The sequence below is a fragment of the Cariama cristata genome, unplaced genomic scaffold (assembly GCF_000690535.1).
Source record: "Cariama cristata isolate BGI_N322 unplaced genomic scaffold, ASM69053v1 scaffold18990, whole genome shotgun sequence".
NCBI lineage: Eukaryota > Metazoa > Chordata > Aves > Cariamiformes > Cariamidae > Cariama > Cariama cristata.
Genome location: NW_009593165.1, coordinates 1,785 through 21,336, shown reverse-complemented (window position 1 = coordinate 21,336; position 19,552 = coordinate 1,785). Strand labels below are relative to the sequence as shown.

Here is a 19,552-nt window from a genome sequence, read left to right as displayed (position 1 = left end):
GTGTGTCCCTTGGCTGTCCTCACAGGGCATGTAGCCTGGAGGAAAAAAGGGGTTTGGTAAGATACAGCTATTGAGAGTGATGATAAAATGTGCAGCTCTGACTGTATGTTTGTGCTAGAGTTCAAGTGTTATGTTCCCAAAAGCTTGCTTGTTCTGTTCCAAAACTTGTGCAGGTGTTAGATCAAGTCAGCTATGCTCAGTAGGCTGTGAATAGTAGTTGCTCTTTGTTAATTACATTACAAGATCTGAGAAAAAATGTGGATGATAAATCTGGAGAGATGGGAGTTAGCAAGGGAAGACTTGCTCATGTAGTGCTATAGGAGAGAGAGAGATAGAAGGATGATAGAAGGATAAGCATGGGTCATCTCAACTGTGTCCTTCTTTCCACTTTCCTGTAGAGGCAAACCTTAAAAAGCTACTAAAGCATAAGCCTGATTTTGAGAATTGGTAAATTTCTCTTTAAAGCCTGATCATATCATATCACCACAGATCTTAAAACATCCACAAAAAAAATACTTAGTTGTTTATCTAACTTTGCAATTGCATATGTTAATGCTTTTCATCTAACATGTATTCAGTTAGTTTTCTTCTGCCAAAAGTATCACAAATATTTCTGAAAAGTTACGCTGTTTTTTTTGTTCTCCATTTTAAACGAACCCCAAAATTGCTGTTAATTCCCAAAGACAAGAAAATTAAATGGACTGTGTATGAAGTGTGAGTAATTTTTGTCTTTGCATGTAAACTTTAGGTATGGCGGAGAAGCACAAATGAGATTTCCGTCAGCTCTGCCTCCTCCAAGTAACGTTGGACCTACTTTGGGTTCTCCTGTTCCTGCCAGTAAGTAGCAAGCATTTCATGATTTTGGACAGGGTTTTTTTTCCTTAAATATGTTGTATTTTACCTCCTCACAAGTAGCTGTATTCTTTCTGTCTGAAATAGTCCTTGATTTTCCACTCACTGGCTAATTAATTACAGAGTTTTTTCCATTTCTTTTGAGTGATTTTTGGATTTAGTGAAGGGTGATGTGATCTCAAAATATGTCTCGATGTTTCATATAATCTCTTAAGATTATGTGAAGAAGGTAAACATTTGTTGCTGCCAGAGGCACTTCAGCAGCCAGAGAGCAATTTGTCAATACTGTAGTTCAGACTTTACAAAGATTAGTTGGTGGTTGTGTGGCTATAGCAGAGTATCTTCTTACAGTGTCATTGTCATAACTCTGCAGAATGAGAATAGTGCCTGTTCTTTCTCATCAAAACTTGATGCTTATTAGAGTGGAGGCCTTTTTGTATTACCAGATTCACTTAAATTTCTACAGTTGCTTCAGGAAGTTGTCCTTTTAACATGTGTTTCTCAATTCCAGGTCTTAAGGATTTTTTAAAAAGAAATTAATAATGATGAATTTGGAACTCTGAATTACTGAATTTTATTTTTTTTAATCAGGAACTCATTAATTTCCAACATCCTTTGCCCTTACCTGACACATGGCATTCAATTTAACACATCAGACCTGCAGAAGAAACTTGATTGCCTGATATGCAAAGAAATGCCATTTCAGTACTGTTCTTGACATATATCCAAATTCATAAGTATTGGAGAAAGGTGTGCTAAACTGGGATGAAGTTTTGGAAAAACAGTTCACCCTCTTTTTCAGAATTCTTAACTAGTATTAAAACACTAAGAAGAGTGGCTATTTTTAATGCATCAGTGGTATCACTTTCCAAGCCTGATGGTGTGGAACAATAGGAGCATGGGCAGGAGCTGAGAAATTTTACATAAGAATGTAATATTAAATCTGAATTGAAGAAGACAGCAGCTATGGGGAGAACAGGTGCTAGGAGCAGACTGAAAATGAAAGTAAGCTGTGGGGGATATGACAGGAAGCTCTGTAATCAATAAGGTGACTCTTTCAGAAGTAAAAATATTTTTCCCAAGTCTAAATGTTTGGATATTTTTATCACTTGCTGTCATGTATGCCTCTTTGAAACCTAGTATCAAAGCATGTGTTTCCATTTTGCTTCAGTGACAGGTCCAGGTGGAAGATGGCACCATTCTTCTGCTACTACTTACTCCATTTGCTTAAAGGGTAGAAAACTGTCATGTGAAATTAAGATTCTGATATTGTGGATGTCCCATGTGGTGGGTCAGACAGTGGTGACAGAAATTGAGTGAAACACCTTGAAATTTTGCATGTGAAGCTACATTACAATAATGTTAGCATTAAAAGACCAGGCACCTTTAACTTAGTTCCCTCTTTTTCTCACTGTTGAAAGTCTAGTCATGCATTCACATGCTGCTTTTCCACAAGTTTGTGCTTTGCTTGGCACACAGAAGAATGTGCTTTGAGAATGCATTTGCACTGTTCAGTGAAGGACTTTGTTATCCTTTGCACTGTTGTGTGTTGCCAAGTTGAGAGAACTGTAGTGGTTAAAGCAAGAATGACTGATTTTTTGATAAAAGCCAGATTTTCAGAGTGCCAGTTTCTTGCCCTTTCTGTGATATATCATCCTACATGCTGATGGTATATGGACGTTTTTGTAGATGACTCCATGTGTTCCTCATGTTTTGGGGTCTTAAGTTAGGTATTCAGACTTAATTTGCAGAAGAGTTGGATGTTCACAGCTGAATCTGAGGCCGTGGGCAGTCTCAGACTGAACATTCCAAGTTAACAGTTTTGCTGTAGTGTTTGTCCAACCGCCCTATGTAAAAATTAAGAGTAATAATACCAGTTTCTTTCATTTGAGTGCTTTGAAGGTAAAATTGATGTTCTTTGAAAAGATCTAAATGACTGAAAGTGACTGGTTTGGAAATAGATGCCCATATGAGGAATGGGAGCGGTCAGAAAGTGAAGAACAAGAAAAAGCATGCGGACAATATTATATTCAGTGCAGGGAACAGATGTGTGCAATAAATAACATGTGAATGCTGGAAAAAAATGCTTATTTTTTTAAGAAGCACATCCATTGGGTGGACTTACAGGGTTGACAAGAAATGAATGCAATTTGGTAATTGGTAAATTGGTAAATAAAACCAGTTGGAATGGTTCCAGCTTTAAAGTACTTGATTTAACAACTTGCTGCTTTTGCACAGGGATTTTATGGGTTACATTTTGGTTTGGGTTTTTTCTGGTTTTGTTTTTTTGTAAGCTCACCTTTACTTCTTTTCCCTTTTAGGTTCCCCCTTGACTGCAGATAGTCAGTATACTAATCTTAGCTTTTTGACAACACCTATACAAGGTAATGCCTTCTTTTCTTTTGCTGGAAAAATTGAGACTTTTTTTTTTAACTAGACTTTTTTATTTACATTCAAATGAGTAATATTTACCTACTTTTACCCTAGGTTTACAACCTCCTACTATGTCAACTCCTATGTTTCCTTCTGGGAATTCCATTTCTCACCCTGGTACATCCATTAGCGGAATGATGGGTCCTGAGATAGTATTTTCTGGAAAACACAATGGCATCTGCATATACTTTGCTCGGATTATAGGGTAAGGTGTTTGTGTAAAAACAGATTCTGTCACTCAATTTTTTCCATAGTTTCCCCTAACGCTTGTAGGTGCTGAATTCTATCTTAATAGCATTTAAATTTGAAATTAGTAAAGTGCATTTTTATCTTGTGTTTATGAAGTACCAGTTGATATAATACGTTCTTTTCATAGCTCTATTAATAAATACATTCAGTGAATGGCTAGGACAGGAAAGTTGCTTAGACATTGATCCTGCAATCAAGTGTGTATGCATAGCTCTGAAAACTGTGGTTTTATTTTTCAAACCTATGAGGTGTATGTTTCAAACTACTAAAGAATGAAACAGGAATGTAGAAGGACGTACAAGATCAAAGTCCTGGCTTGAAGTCTTTTCTGTTAGAAGGTTTAAACAGAATGCTCAAATCAGACCAATGAATCAAGACTAAAAAGAACACTGTTACTTGGATGTTGAGTCCTGTGTTAGTAAACGTCCCAAGCAAGAACAGAGCTCTTCATATGCTGGTCATATGAATGGTTGGGAAAGAAATTTTTGCTATGACACTTTTTTGCCTACCCTGTATTTCCAGAGAATAATATTGGCCTATATTTAAAGTATTTGAAAGCGTCAAACTTCAATTGATTGAAGTTTTAAAATTTGAAATTTTGTTAATTATCTGTATCTGTATGATTCAGAAATGTATAATGGTAATTCTTTTTGAATGTTTAATTTTCATCCAAATTAAATCTTTATTTTAGAACTTGAAGTAAAAAGCATTACTATTTATTTCTTAAGAAATTATATGTAGAAGACTTGCAAAAATACTTGCTTAAATTACTTGGCTTTTAACACAGTACTGTTTTGTGTTGCAGAAATATTTGGGATGGCAGCATAGTTGTGGAGAGAGTTTTCAAAAGTGGCAATCGAGAAGTTGTTGCAGTATGTAAAAGATTATTTTGTATTTTTGGAAGCTCCTTATAGTACATGACTTAAGCCCTGTTATACTTTTGTTTCCAATTATAAACTGATAAGGGAAAAAAAAAATCAGTGTCATTTGAATATTTTCTTAAGCACTGTGCTCTTAACTGAGGAGTTAAGAAAAAGGTTTTAAATCTTTTTAAGCTACTATTTTGAATGTTAGTTTTTAAGAAACTTAACTGTAATTTGATCTCTGTTGTTAATTGGCAATGGCCAGTTTTCTCAATGTTTAGCGACTGCACTTCCTTCGTTTCTGCATACCTCTTCCAGACAAAGCCTAAAAATAAAATGCTTTAGTGGGTTAGGATAAACATTGCAATTATGTAAGGATGTAAAAAAAATTCCAGCATCTTCCTGACTAACATCTTGGTGTTTCACTTTTTGTCCATGATCAAAATAACAAAATCTTTTCTGACTGTGGAGGTTAATAGAATCCTGAACTGAGTAATTTCAGCAATGCGAATTAACTGCTACATGAGCTTTCCTCCTTCAGTTTTAAGGTAACTGGGAGACTCTGGAAGACCTTGGCAGTTACACTCTGTGTCTTAGCAATGCTCAATCATTGTTCTAGTTTAGAGTTGGAAATAGTAAAACACAGCTGATTTGGTTTTCAGGGGGGCAAAGAAAGTAGCATCTTGAATACTGTGTATCTTCAGAGGACTACTGCCTCTTCACGTGTGCCCCCTCCTCAATGACTGTGGTATAATAATGTTGTGTTCTAGTGATAGCATTACTGTTATGCTATTTGTTTGTGGTACCCTGATTGTGTTTGTCTTTTTAGTGGTTTAGCTCAAAGTTGTAAATTTTTGGAAAAAAAAATTGGAAACTAAGCTTTCTGTAAAGAAGTCCGATTTCGTTTGCAGGTGGAAAGCAGTGTTCCATCCCATGTGCTGGAATCTGTACTACAAGAACTAAAAGGTTTACAAGAATTTCTGGATAGAAATTCACAATTTGCTACAGTAGGAGCCCTTGGAAACCCAAGGTATTATTCACTGTGTTAAATTTACTAGTGGTATTTAATGTCCAGCTCTTGAAAAACTATAGCGTGCATATCTGTGTTGAGTTGAAGTGTATGTATGGTCTCCACCTTCAACTATTCAGATGCTAAAAATGAGTTGTTAGGTTTCATCTTTAAAAGATTCTGTATTTGTAATCATATTAGCATCTCTTTTTATTTTGAATTTGCAGTTTCAGCACACCAGCCAACCTGCAACAGAGGCTCCTGGGTTTCATGCGGCCTGATGGTGGAAGCTCTCAGCAAGTTCAGCAAGAACTCCAGAGGAAATACCATGGTATGTAATTACTTTTGAACAGGAAGTATCAGGGAATGGTTCATTTGGATGTTGCCTTTCTCACTTTTCTTGTTAAAACCTCTGAATAAAAATACCTTTTTTCTATACATATTTGACATTAATCAATATACGAGACTCAGCAGTAAGTTCTTCGGAAAAAGCACTGTAGTTTGGAGACTAACTTTGCTAGCACCTTGCTTTTGCTTCCATACTGTATCATACTGTTCCATAAGAGACAGTGACATTGATGTGAAAAAAATAATTTACATACAACTGTACTAGAGATGAAGTATATGCCCAGACTGAAAACTCAAATCTAGAGAAACATTCCATTTAGGTTGACTGTGGCAAGAGACTTCATTTGTTACACGCTGCAGATGTTACCTTTCAGTTTGATATCGAAAGCTTTAATACTGCAACTAATTAAAGCAGTCCACAAAGGAGAATATCTCTCTGTGAAGAGAATCTGGTTTTTGGCACAGTAACATATAGCAGTATTGAGCCACTGCAAAACACAAGTTTTATCTCTCCATTTATTAAGATAAAATAAAAATGCTTGAACTTTAAAGCACTTCTAAACTTCTCTCTCTCGTACAAAGAATTACATTTTAATTTTGTGTAGATGTCTGTCCTGTTTTATCCTATGTTCCCCATTCACACAATCTTGAAATACAAAATGAGGTTTCTTTGCACACGCACCTGTGTCCTTTTTTCTTCCTAATGTTCTCCGTATTTCATAAGATTGTTTCATCTCCTCATTACAAGACTTAGTAGCTGCACACCCATTTATATTTTCAGGATAGGAACTGTTAAGCAGTTCATTTGTGAGACAAGTGAGTATGTTGTCCTCTTACTGTAGTGCAAGTTGCTAAGGTTACAGTCACTGAAATGTCTACAAAACTTTGTTTAGAAATAAGAGGCCTGTCACACAACCCATTTGAACTCATGTCCTCCTATAATGTAGCTTTTGCCCAGCACTTGCAGGCAAGTTGGGAACTGTTGCTGATGTGTATACAGAATTGAAAATGGCTGTAGTTTGTGTGGGTATAATCCTGGGTTTTAATTTCTACTTCTTTTTCTATACTGCTCACTTTCAATAGTATTAATGTAAATTTTTTTTTAAAAAGTCATTATGTAGAATTTGGTAGACATTTAATAATTTTACTTTTCATTTTTATGCATTCCAAAGCCCATAAACCCTTTTGGATTGCGAAATGACACAATATAATTACTGCTGCCTCATTTCTGAACTGCAAGCACTCAAAAGTAAAGACATAAATTGTTGCAATTATGTTCTATCCATGTAACACGTTTCTCCATATTATTCTTTCAGTGAATATAATACATCTTACCAGATTTAATTGTCACTAGTTTTCAGAGTAGTTGTTCCTTTGAAGATAGTGTAGACAGTGTTGACCAAAGTTGTAATTATAATTGTTCTTTTTAAAAGCAAATACAGGTAATCAAACAAAAAGAGAATATGTATGATTTTATTTTTATTTATGTTCATCATAAATACATTTATAATAACTATTTATGAAAAAAAGCAAACAAAAATTAAAGACATATCTAAATCCAGTGCACTCACACAAAGCCATACTTCTTTTACAGAAAGTACTTGAAATAAATGTTAACAGATGGTATTTGTTTTGGGTAAATATTAAGATTGCACTTCCCTCCAAAGAGAGCTAGACAGCACTAATGGAAGGATGGAAGAGGAAAAAAAATCAGAAATTTAAGGAGATTGTTATTGTAAAACCTCAAAAAATTTACATGCTAATTTGAAACATGTAGAGCAGTGACTTATTGACAATCTCTTTGTTTTTTCAGCTGAGGCACAGCTAACTGAGAAGACCTCGCTTCAAGGCATCCAGCAGCTTGTTCGCAAAACCTGCCAGGCATTGGCTTTATGGAAGTTGCTGTGTGAGCACCAATTCAGTGTTGTTGTAAGTGAGCTTCAGAAGGTACGATCTGAGTCATATGATTTTAATTTACTTGTATTTAACATCTGAATTTCTTTTGCTTCCTAAATATTCCCAAAGGAGTAATTAATTTAACAATTTAATTCATTGAGAAACATGTCATGAATTTTAAACCACATACAGATTTTTATTCAGGTTGCAAGTGATTAAGAGACTGACGTATAGTATTGACCTCATCACCCAATTTTAGTGAATTAGAAGTGTCACTAACAATAGAATTTATTTTACTTTTATTAACAGTTAATAATGAGTCTGGTTTTATGAATTACCGTGTTTTCACTTTAAAGCACATTCTGCAAAATGTGCTAAAAAGAATAGACCAATGTTGTCCAGCCAAGATGAATTCACTGTTTGCCTTAGTGCTGGTGAAGGTTTAACAGTGGAGAGCAGTAGGGTTGTAGAGTCTCAAACCCTTGCACTTTTGTGTAAGTAGCAGTCCAGAATGTATCACAGAACAGCTGAGGCTGGAAGGGACCTCTGGAGATTTTCTGCCCCCACTACTTAAAGTAGGGTCAACTAGAGCAGGTTGCCCAAGATCACGTCCAGTAAAATTTTTAGTATCTCCAAATATGGAGACTCCACACCCTATCTAGGCAACTCGTTCCAGTGTTCAACCACCTTTGGAGTTAAAAAAGATTTTTCTTTTATTCCGCTGTAATTTCTTTGGCTTCAGCTTTTGGCCGTTGCATGATGTCCTGTCACTAGGCATCACTGAGAAAAGTCTGTCTCTGCCTTCTTTACATGTTCCCACAAATGTTAGTAAGATCCTACACACACGCCCCTGAGCCTTCTGTTCTGCAGGCTAAACAATCCCAGTTCTTTCAGCCTCTCCTTCTTTGTAAAGAAGGAAAGTTACAGAACTATGGGTGCTACTGCTGTGTACCCTTTGCTAAAGTTGAATTTGCAGGTCTTGAATAAGCTATTAATTTGAATACTAGGCATTCTATCCTAGCACTTGATAGGAGAAGAGATTATTTGAGAAGTTGTATTCTTTGTCGATAAAAAGAACAATTTTTAAACTTTACAAACACACAGAAGCTGGAGCTCTTCACCCTATTGCTTTGGGGAGTTTGCACAGTTTCTAACAGAGGCAGCTTCTCTCTTGTATTGGACAAGGAGTTAACTAATTGTATAACAAATAGAACCTTTTCCTCTGTCTTCAGTAGTTTCAGAGTTTTTGTAATAGTATTTTTGTGCTGTTAGTTATCATCCATAGACACTACCGGCAACTCTATGTGAGCAAATATTCCCAATAGTTTAAAAAAAGTTAATAACTGTCTGTGTAATTTAATATAAAAAAGCATGAAGAATACAGACCTCAAACTTCTTAAATTCCTCCTTTTTATGCATGTCTTTTTTTATCTATGACGGTACTCAGATGGTTTCCATTATGAAAACCTGTGATATACTCATTTTATAGGGTGTGCATTCTGACAGTGCCTTTGAAGTAAGGGGAACTGCTAATTCCATTCTTACAGAGATCTGAAACAAGAGTGACCCATAGTGAAGATGACAGAGAAAATCTGCTAAAAGGAGTTCTCACCATCTTTTGGCATCCAAGGGTGTAGTGCCTTAATTGTTAGGGCTTTATTATTTCCATTTTGCTATATAATGTGTATTTTAAATAATGTATTTTTATGCTGTGTACTTCAGTCATTGGAGTTTTGTAAGTTTTTATTTACTAGAAACAGTTAATTTTGCTGCTGTAACATTGTGATGTTTCTAAACAGAATAAAGTAAAAGCTTTCGTAAACTCATGGAATTCTTTCTATTTTCAGGACCTTCAAGAACATCTAAAGATTACTGCTTTTAAAGACTTGGTAATTAGAGACAGAGAGTTGACTGGAGCACTGATTGCTTCTCTCATAAACTGTTACATCAGAGATAACGCTGCTGTAGATGGCATCATTGCCCATTTGCAAGATATCTGTCCTCTTCTTTATAGCACTGATGATGCTGTATGTTCTAAGGTAAGGATACTTTCACATTTTACAGCACCAAAACACAACTTTGAAACATGTTCAAATGAGTTAAGTTGGGCAGCTTGTAAATCATTATGCTTAAGTTGTTTCAGGAACACAAGAAGCAATGAAGGCAGGTTTTGTACACATTTGTGTCTTCTAGTTGATTAATGCTGAAAATTATGTAAGTTCTGGTTTGAAGCATTTGCAGTTATTTGTAGTGTTCACAGGGTCTCTACCTCCAATGTGACGTCTAATAAAACTGTCTTCTTGATGTTGACAAAATGTGTTCTTACTCAAGTCTTTTCTCAGCATAGTCTCATCTTCTGTCTCTTGCTCATTTCATGGAATTCATGGAAAGATAATTGTGTTTAAGAATTTTACTCTTTGAAGCTCTTCAAATAAATTTGAAAAAAGTAACTAGTGAGAGGAGAATGGGGAACCAGTTGATCATTTAAGTCTTAAGCCCTTCTCCCTACTGTCATTGTACAGTCTTTCTGTTGGAAACTTACTGTTATCAAGGGACGAGAGAGTTTTTGAGAGGATAATGTTTCTACTGTTTCAGCTTTGAAGTTTGGAGTAATAACACATTAACAATATCCATGATCTGTTCGTGATGTGTTCATGTGAATAACTTCCATTTTGCCATCACTTGTCTTCAGGCAAATGAACTGCTTCAGCGGTCTCGACAGGCTCAAAGCAAACTTGAAAAAGAGAAGATGCTAAGAGAGTCACTGAAAGAGTACCAGAAGATCAGCAATCAAGTAGACCTTGCTAATGTTTGTGCGCAGTATAGGCAAGGTAAGAGGCAAGCACTGATCATATTCTGGTAAATAGTTTCTGTAGTATCCTTTTGTGCCATCTTCTTTTTTGTTTGTTTTGTTTACTAACTTTCAACTCATTTTACAGTGTTTTTTAACATGAACAGTTTCTTAATAACTCTTACAGTTAATATGTGTCAACCTTGTTCTTCTTTAAAACCTTTCTAGATTTCACCAACCAATCAAAAACCCCATTTCTGTATAAAAATATTCCCATCCACTTATTTCACGTTGTAGTGTCCATTTGTTTCATACATTGGTAAAAATGTTTTTAGGAAAATTGCTGGGTTGTATGTAAGCAGAGGGTAAATGACTGTACTTTTGCAGATAAGGTTTTATACCAAATAAGATGTTTGAAAGATGGTTCTGAATCCTGTTGTGAGCTGTAGAAGCTAGTACGTAATTTAAATGTAGATACAGCTGTTGTTATCAGTCAAGATTTCAGCCTCTGTACAAATTTGCAACTTCACGCTTGCGTATAATACCACAGGGTAGGTACAGGCATAAACCTTTGTATCATACGAAGAGGGTTTATTTTTCTTGCTTGCTAAAATGTGAAGTGTTCGATGTCACTTACTGTTTTGTCATAGATTTAATACAATAATGAATGGTGGTATTTGTTGGTTTTTTTTCCAGTGCGTTTCTATGAGGGAGTAGTAGAACTCTCTCTTACGGCTGCTGAGAAGAAAGACCCCCAAGGTCTTGGCCTTCATTTCTATAAAAATGGAGAACCAGAAGAGGATGTTGTTGGACTCCAAGCTTTTCAAGAGAGGCAAGTTTTCAGGATACCTTATTACTATTATATGGGGTGCTTCACTTCAAGTGACTGGAAAAGCAACTCTTTGGGGGAAGGTAATGACAAACAAGCATTTTTTAATAAGGGACACAATATAGATGGCTTTGCCCAGCATGTTCTCCTTGATTGTCATTAATATGGCACCAACTTAATCTGGAACAGAAGGTAAACTGATAGATGCAGAAAACATTGTGATCTGAACATTACAAAAGTACTTGTTAGAAAGATGATTGAGAACAAAATAGATTGTGGCAACTAGCTGACAGCCTTTGACTTTTTAAAATTTTTGTAATTGTGTTTACAAAGGCATACAATAACAACATTTGAGAAGAGTATTTCATAGATAGTTGCAACGAAAATTGTGAGGCTTTTCTTTTCTTTTGCTCTGTTTACAGATTGAACAGCTACAAGTGTATCACTGACACCCTTCAAGAGTTAGTGAATCAAAGTAAAGCTGCTCCTCAGTCTCCCAGTGTACCCAAAAAGCCAGGTCCTCCGGTGCTGTCATCTGACCCCAACATGTTAAGCAATGAAGAAGCAGGGCACCATGTAAGAAACTCACAAAAAAATCATGACTGCACTCCAAAAAATAGTGTGGTTTGAAGGAGTGTAGTATTTATTATTTTTAAAAAATTGTAGAATAGTTTAGTGAAGTGGACAAAAGTAATGATTTGTCATGAATTGGCATTTTTATGCAGAGAGTGTTCATAGAAATGATGACATGCAAATAACATGAAACTAAGTATTGTTGCATATTTACTCAGTTCTTCATGTAATGTAACCAGTTCTGGAGTAACAGCTTTGGCCCTTTCTTCCCTTAGTTTGAACAAATGCTAAAGCTGGCTCAGCGTTCAACAGATGAACTCTTCAGTATTGCACTTTATAACTGGTTGATACAAGTTGACTTGGCGGACAAACTATTACAGGTGAGCTCACCTCTATACAACAAATAATTTGTTGGAGGGTTCCACTGAACTGGAAGAGCTAATTGTAATAATGCTGATGCTTTAAAAAAGAGGAGAAAGCAAGAATAAAAATATTATCATTATGATTTTGCAGGTTACTGCTCCCTTTTTGGAACCCTACCTTGTGCGAATGACCAAGATAGACCAAAACAAAGTCCGTTATATGGATTTACTGTGGAGATACTTTGAAAAGAACAGAAATTTTAGTAATGCAGCCAGAGTCTTGGCTAAGTTGGCTGACCTGCATAGGTATGGATTATGTGTGACCTATTGCATATATTGAGGTAATTGGGGAAAAACCAAACAAACTAAAATCAAAACCTTATGTGTAGGTATTTTAAGAAAAGGCCAATGCCCAAGGATGTGTGTTAAAAAAATTTTAAACGAATGGAATATATTAGCTTACCTGTGAAGCACTGGATTGAGAGGTACACTACAACTGAGCCTGCAACAAAGATGGGTTACATGGTTGGATAATGTCCTGCATGATTTAGTAAAATCAGGAGGATCCACATACTAATTCCCATAGTCTGGTTAGAATATAACTGACCCTCAAAGAATTAGATATCCATTTTACTTTGAATATTTGTTTTGCAGCACAGAAATTTCTCTTCAGCAGCGTCTTGAATACATTGCACGTGCCATTTTGAGTGCCAAAAGTTCCACTGCCATATCCTCTATAGCTGCAGATGGTGAATTCCTTCACGAACTAGAAGAAAAAATGGAAGTAAGAAAAAATATTTATCTAAGCCACACTGTATATGCATTATTTCACTTTGTCTCATTGGCCCATGACAATTTTATTACCAATTCTGTAGAAATTCTGTGCTTTCTTCCCGACGCGGCAAAGTTACATGGTTGATAGGAGACTCTGAGGTGTAAGGCAGTAACATTTTTACATTTAAATAATTAAAGTTAATTCTGGGTGTATTCTTAATCTTTGATTAAATTAATCCAATCAAAATATTTTAATTTTCTTTTTAAACAAGGTTGCAAGGATCCAGCTTCAAATACAAGAAACATTACAACGGCAGTATTCTCATCATTCTTCAGTGCAAGACGCAATCACCCAGCTTGATGCTGAGCTGATGGATATAACTAAGGTGATTAAAATTTGTCTGTATCAAAAGTCAATTTATCACATTTGGCAGGGGGGGATATATTTTGCAAAGAATGATCCTGTGCTGACTAGAAAAAGTGATAGAGAGATGGTTTGGCATTTTTTTCCTGGTTTCAGAATGTCTGTTACCCTAGTCTGTCTATTCCTTCAATCTTCAGTACTTTAATTTCTTCCATGTGTTTATCTTCTTTACTAAGTCTCTTAGATTTCTTCATTTATTGGAAAAATTGTTAGAAAATTAACGGTATTAATTATGACTTCATATAAAATTGGGGATTTTATTTAACAAGTGAAACTAAATGTAGTAAAAAATAAATCATTTAGTGTTTGACTCCAGTTACTTAAGTTGCACCTTTACTAGTCTGATGTCTACCATGCAAAATAAAGAAAAGCTGATTTAAAAAATTTCCTTTTTATCCTATGTGAAATGTAATGTCTAGTAATTTTTCTTTCAGCTGTATGGAGAATTTGCTGACCCTTTTAAGCTCTCAGAGTGTAAGCTTGCTATCATACATTGTGCGGGTCATTCTGATCCTATCTTGGTCCAAACTCTCTGGCAAGAAATCATTGAGAAAGGTAGGTCTTAATGGACTAGGAGTGGTACAAGCTAGAACTAATGGAAAATGGTACAATTAAATCTTTTAAGACTGACTATGTGCTGCTATTGATAGCTACCCAACTGAGATGCATCTTTTCTGGACTATTCCATAATATATTGGTAAGCATAGTTAACTAGTAATTCATTAATGTTACTACCTTTGTACCTTAATGTACTACCTTTGGCTTGTGTGCCTAAAGGACAGAAAAGTAGGTTTTTTACATATATGTTGGACCATATTGCATGTATGGCTTGAATAATCACATTCCAGATAACACTTAAGAAGTCATTTCATCCGTTCTTGTTCTTAGATGCCATTATATATGGACTTCAGAATACCTGTGAAACTTTGTCTGAAGGTTTCACTATTAGGAAATTACAAGAAAAATGTTAAATTTATCATGACAGATTAAAGAATCCTTAGGGAGTTTAGGGTTTTTATAATGTTGACAGGAGTGGAAGTGTAGGGGTTTTCTCCCTTTATAGAGAAGCAGAGTAGTGAGCACAGCTCTGCAAGCCTAGCCACTCAGCGATGATAATCTGCCTCGCCCTTTACCATGAGCTGGTAATTCACTCTCCCTTCCTGGTTTTTTTTTTGGTGTGAGTTTCGGGTTTTTTTCATTCACATTCTCTTCCTGTTTTTTTTTTTAAACTCATTCTCCCTTCCTGTGTGTTTTTGTTTGGTTTGGGTTGGGCTTTTTTTGTCTTGGATTTTGTGCTCGAGGATGCCATTGTGCAAACAACGTTGAGAGTGATTTGAGGGAAAAGCTATGTAGTAATGGGGTTTTTGTGGGTTTCTGTTGGGTTTGAGGGGGGTGGTTGGTTTGGTTTTTTTTTTAAAGTACATTTGCATGAACTTCAAGGAAGTAAACATAAAAATCTGAATATATATCCATACACACCAGAAAAAGTTGTACTTTCACTTCCATGTGTTGATTTTGCATGGACAATAGCATAAGGTTTTGATGTGTTAGTAGTAAATTCAAATACCTCAGTGTAGTTGTGTATAAATTTAGAACTTTTTTTCTGAAGTTCTCTAAATGATTTATTTTCACTTACAGAGTTGAGCGATAGTGTGTCTCTGAGCCCTGCTGACAGAATGCAAGCACTTAGTCTGAAGATGGTATTGCTTGGAAAGATATATGCTGGCACACCTCGTTACTTTCCTTTAGGCAAGTTGTTCAGTCTGCATAGTAAATAAACATATGCATTTCATTAATAGGTCTCAGCTTTCTTTTTAGCCTCTTAAAAAAAGTTTTAACCTAAGAAATGTCTCTTTTTTTGGTTTTTTTTAATCTAAAAGGAAAGAATACTGATAATTTTGAGATACATATTTACATGCTTGTGATAGTTAATTACTGTAGTAATTTGTTGCTTCAGCTACAGTGAAAAGTTTCACAAATAATTTCAGTGGTCAGTAGTGATGGAGTTGATCATGAGAGTAGCTCCATAGTACTTTTCAGTTTTGTCCAGGAAATTAGGAACAAAAACGTTGTGATACTTGCTCATTATTACAGTGCTTTTGACAAGGGATTGAGGAGAGGGAGGTTAGACAAAAAGTAGAAATAGAATTCCTATTGGCCTCTAATTTTGTAAATACAGTATAATTGTATGATTACAAAACCATTACAGTTTTTACAGGTGTAGTTTTTCCTAGAATTCATCTAGGGATTTAACCAGAATTTAGTTTTTCACACTGAATGGGGGAAGTAAATGAAGCTCAGAAGGCAGCGACAGTTATTTTTGGATGCCTGTGCAGATCTCATTTTAGGAAGTAGTAAAGTTTGTTTATATCAAAATATAAAGTAAAAATGTGTATTTATACATATAATAAGATTTTAGGCAACCACATTTATCTGCTGTCTTTTGAAGTATCTACTGCTATCTGCAGGTTCTAAAAACAGAATTCAGGAGATTTCTGGATCCTTTTTGGAGCTTCTTTCTGCTTTTATGATGCACACACATTTTGACAACTTGGCATTATATAAAAATTGGAAAATATATTGTTTAGCACTATGATATTTTAATATTGTAAAGGAACATTTAGTGCTGAACAATACATTGTTAATTGTTACTGACACTTAAACGTGATAAAGATGCAGTAGTTGCTGGGGATTCTAGGAAATAAAATGGTAATATGTTCTTTTGTGCTGAAACAAAAGTTAATGAACTTTTCTTAACAGCATAGTTCTATAGCAGAACTGTAGTAAAGTACTTAGTATGAGTAATCCCTGTCATACGTTGCTGATAACTTAATACCATATTTGGAGGTAGTTACATTTTGCATATCCTTCCTCACAGGAGGAAGGTACCAACTGTGGAAGACAGAAAATTAAACTTGGAGTAAATGACTTTTAAATGCCTTTCTTTGCTAGACTCCCATTAACAAGTTGGCATCTAAACATCCCATTATTTTTGTCTTCCAGATTTTTTAGTGCAGTTTCTAGAGCAACAGGTCTGCACTTTGAACTGGGATGTAGCTTTTGTAACATATACCATGCAAGAAATTGGAGTGCTGTTGCCAAGGCTCCTTGAAGTATATGACCAGTTGTTTAAAGCACGGGTAAGGAAAATAGCTACAAAATAAAAATTTTGTTTTCAGCTACTATCAAGGTCTGTCTTTAGCAGGAAACATAAAATTATGTTAAGGTGTCATAATATCAAAATATCAACTTCATAGCTTTTGTTCTCTCTTTTAACTCAAAGGCTCTTAATGCTGCTTTTTTTTCCTCTCTTGATTTTATTTGCTTCAATTGTAAAGTATGAGAAAAATTGTTAATCCTTTTACTTCACCTAAAGCTGATTCAGGATTAAATAGGATTAGAATTGTTACGTTGCAGAAGGAACAGCGTATCTTGAATATATTACTTTTATTTGTTTCCTATTAATAAAATTTGCTGTATTACTTCATCTTGTCTAATCTATTAATGCAATCGGAATAAAGAAAAAGAAGTCATATTTTTAACTTTTGGGTTGTAGAACAGGCTTAAACAGAATTCAAGAGAATTTACTTGCTTCTTTTTACCCAGATTCCTTACAGTGTAAGGAATGCAGAACTTCCTAAAATCTATTACTTTACAGACTGTTAGGTAATGGAAAACTGAGTTAAATTCATGTATGTTTTAGTACTCAAAAGTCAAAATAGTACTTAAATATAGGCTTAATATAGATTAGATATAGATAGACAAATAGCATATTAGGTAGAATATTATTATATTAGATAGACTGTTATTAATATAGATTACATAGAATTCCCATTTGTGTTACATTTTTGTTACAATGAGTAAATAATTACCACAGCTGGCAATTTGTGTACACACACACTTTTTTTTCCTGTTATCTCCTTAATATTTGTCTCCTTAATATTTTTGGAATCTTTAGGACCCATACTGGAATAGAATGAAAAAGCCTTTACACCTTTTAGAGTGTATTCATGTATTATTATCAAGATATGTACATGATCCAAGCAGAGTACTTCAGAGGTAAGAAAGGCAACTATATCCTATTAAGTAGTGAAAGATATAAAATATCCTAAAGCACTGCCCTTCAGCAATCCCCAAAGCTTTTCTTTTTTTCTTTTGGTTGAATTTAGTATTTATTTCCTAGGAGTGATTACTGAGACTTCTCACTCAAAACCAGTTGGTAGAAACTTGTAGAGTCCTCCCTATAAACTACTTAAAGATAATTTTCTCCAATTCACTGAAGATTCATGAGGAACTGAGAGGATTATTATGTAAATTTTTGGCAACATACCTTAAGAAGTAATATGACAAATTTGAGAGAATCTGGGAAAAGTGGAGGGAAAATGAGAATTGGGCATTTTGTGAATGAAACAGTGAACTGTTTAATGAAGAAAGGCTAGAAGCACTGAGTTCTTGTATTCTGGAAAAGAGGAGACTAAACGTGGGGATAGATCTTCCCAAATTGTTTTTTAGAGTTTAGTGATGCATCATTCTCCAAGACTAAGGTACAGCTTAGTCTGCAACAGGAAAGAATTAGGTTTAATATTAGAAAAAGTTTATCGCTAGAAGAATAGCTATGTACTTGAATGTCGCCTGCATACTATGGAATCTCTAGCTTTGGCCACTTTTGTGAATATACTATGCAAACTTCAGTCAGAACTGTATTTTCTCAGAAACAATGAGCAGAACTAAGCAAAGTCTTGGTAACTCTTCCAACCATAAATTTTTTTGAATCTCTTGAAAATACACATGTAAATATCCCCTGTTCACATATAGAGTTTACATCTATCTTTTCTCACTTTTTTGATCTTTTATGGTTAGCTGATTTAAATACTCTAACTTATTAGAACTTTAATGAATGTAGTCTGATTTTAATATCTATTTAATACCTAAATTGTTGTGATTTTATACTAATTTTATATATTTAAATTGCTATCTAAATTAAGATCTTACACATTGATTGTATTCATATCTAAAGTAATATCTAAACATTGAAGTAAATGTTTCACATTGCTATTAACTGTATCATGTTTTATTGTTTATCTTTAATATCAGATAAATAGTAATTATTAATTTATTTTCCCATTATGTCTCAGTCACAAGCATTAGATCTCAGAAATCAGTTTTTCTAATAAATAAATACTTAAAAGAAGCTGACAGATGTCTTGCTGATATGTTATTCTATTAAAACTCAAAGAATGCTCATTTTCCATTTCAGATGAATTCTAATATACAGAAACAAAAAGGATCTCATTATTATTCTATGTTTTCTTTACAGGCGACGATTCACAAATGTTTGCTTGGATGCTGTTAGTTGCTACCTGGTTGAACTTCAGTCTATGAGCCCGACGCTAATGGTGCAGACTACTATTGGGAATTTTAAATCACTACAGGCTAAATTAGAACGGCTTCACTGATTGACTAACCTAATAACAGAATCATTAGCTCAGATGAAAGGAACTGTGAAATAAAAGTTTAGATGTCTGCATTGAATCTCTGGAAGAACAAACCCTCAGAAACAATTTTCTCAGAATTTTTATCTCCTGCAGCAGTTATTGATTGTGTGGCCTGTATTTGTGCTATTCTAAACGTATCTACAAATTGTAGAATGTAAATGTGACAAATGGGTTTTCTTTTACTACTACCAAATTTTTTAACAATAGAAATGTTTTTTATACTGTTGAAATAAAATACATTGTGTGATCTTTCCTTTGAGGATTAAAAATATTTGGAAAATATTTTTCTTTTTCTTTACTTAACATAAAGTAATGGAGAAAAGTAGGATGTAAAATCTACTTGATGGCTGTTTTACAGGTATCAAAACAAGAAATGACAACTGCAGAAGGCAAGATTATGATAAAAGCACATGTAGATGAGTGAGGTTGTAAATGTGGTCATACCAGGGAGTAACGATGGAATCGTAACTCTCTGCCTCAGTTTACTGGCAGGTCTTTCAATAACAAAGATAAACATTATTTCATAACTGTCAATTTAAACACAGCCTGCCTCTGTAAATAGAATGTTTGGGATGAAACTGCAGAAACTAGCAATCTAATTTGTACTGCAAGTGAAAGAACGGTATGAAAAGCCCATCAAATTATTTTGTTATT

At 34.7% G+C, this 19,552-nt stretch overlaps 1 protein-coding gene across 2 annotated transcripts in view; it reads left to right on the top strand.

The window, feature by feature from the left end:
- NUP155 (nucleoporin 155kDa) overlaps positions 1-19,089 on the top strand; it is a 30,765-nt gene extending 11,676 nt beyond the window's left edge. The window contains exons 15-34 of one of the 2 annotated variants that reach the window (XM_009709367.1): positions 749-837; positions 3,174-3,236; positions 3,340-3,490; positions 4,340-4,406; positions 5,309-5,427; positions 5,640-5,737; positions 7,568-7,701; positions 9,498-9,689; positions 10,343-10,481; positions 11,138-11,273; positions 11,693-11,846; positions 12,119-12,223; positions 12,357-12,511; positions 12,860-12,989; positions 13,252-13,365; positions 13,838-13,958; positions 15,042-15,152; positions 16,407-16,543; positions 17,362-17,462; positions 18,721-19,089. In XM_009709367.1, the coding sequence (XP_009707669.1) occupies positions 749-837; positions 3,174-3,236; positions 3,340-3,490; positions 4,340-4,406; positions 5,309-5,427; positions 5,640-5,737; positions 7,568-7,701; positions 9,498-9,689; positions 10,343-10,481; positions 11,138-11,273; positions 11,693-11,846; positions 12,119-12,223; positions 12,357-12,511; positions 12,860-12,989; positions 13,252-13,365; positions 13,838-13,958; positions 15,042-15,152; positions 16,407-16,543; positions 17,362-17,462; positions 18,721-18,859 (2,455 nt within the window). In that variant the 3' untranslated portion in view covers positions 18,860-19,089. The remainder of the gene's footprint in view (positions 1-748; positions 838-3,173; positions 3,237-3,339; positions 3,491-4,339; positions 4,407-5,308; positions 5,428-5,639; positions 5,738-7,567; positions 7,702-9,497; positions 9,690-10,342; positions 10,482-11,137; positions 11,274-11,692; positions 11,847-12,118; positions 12,224-12,356; positions 12,512-12,859; positions 12,990-13,251; positions 13,366-13,837; positions 13,959-15,041; positions 15,153-16,406; positions 16,544-17,361; positions 17,463-18,720) is intronic. The other variant, XM_009709374.1, reaches the window with a different exon arrangement.
- The last annotated feature ends 463 nt before the right edge of the window (positions 19,090-19,552 follow it).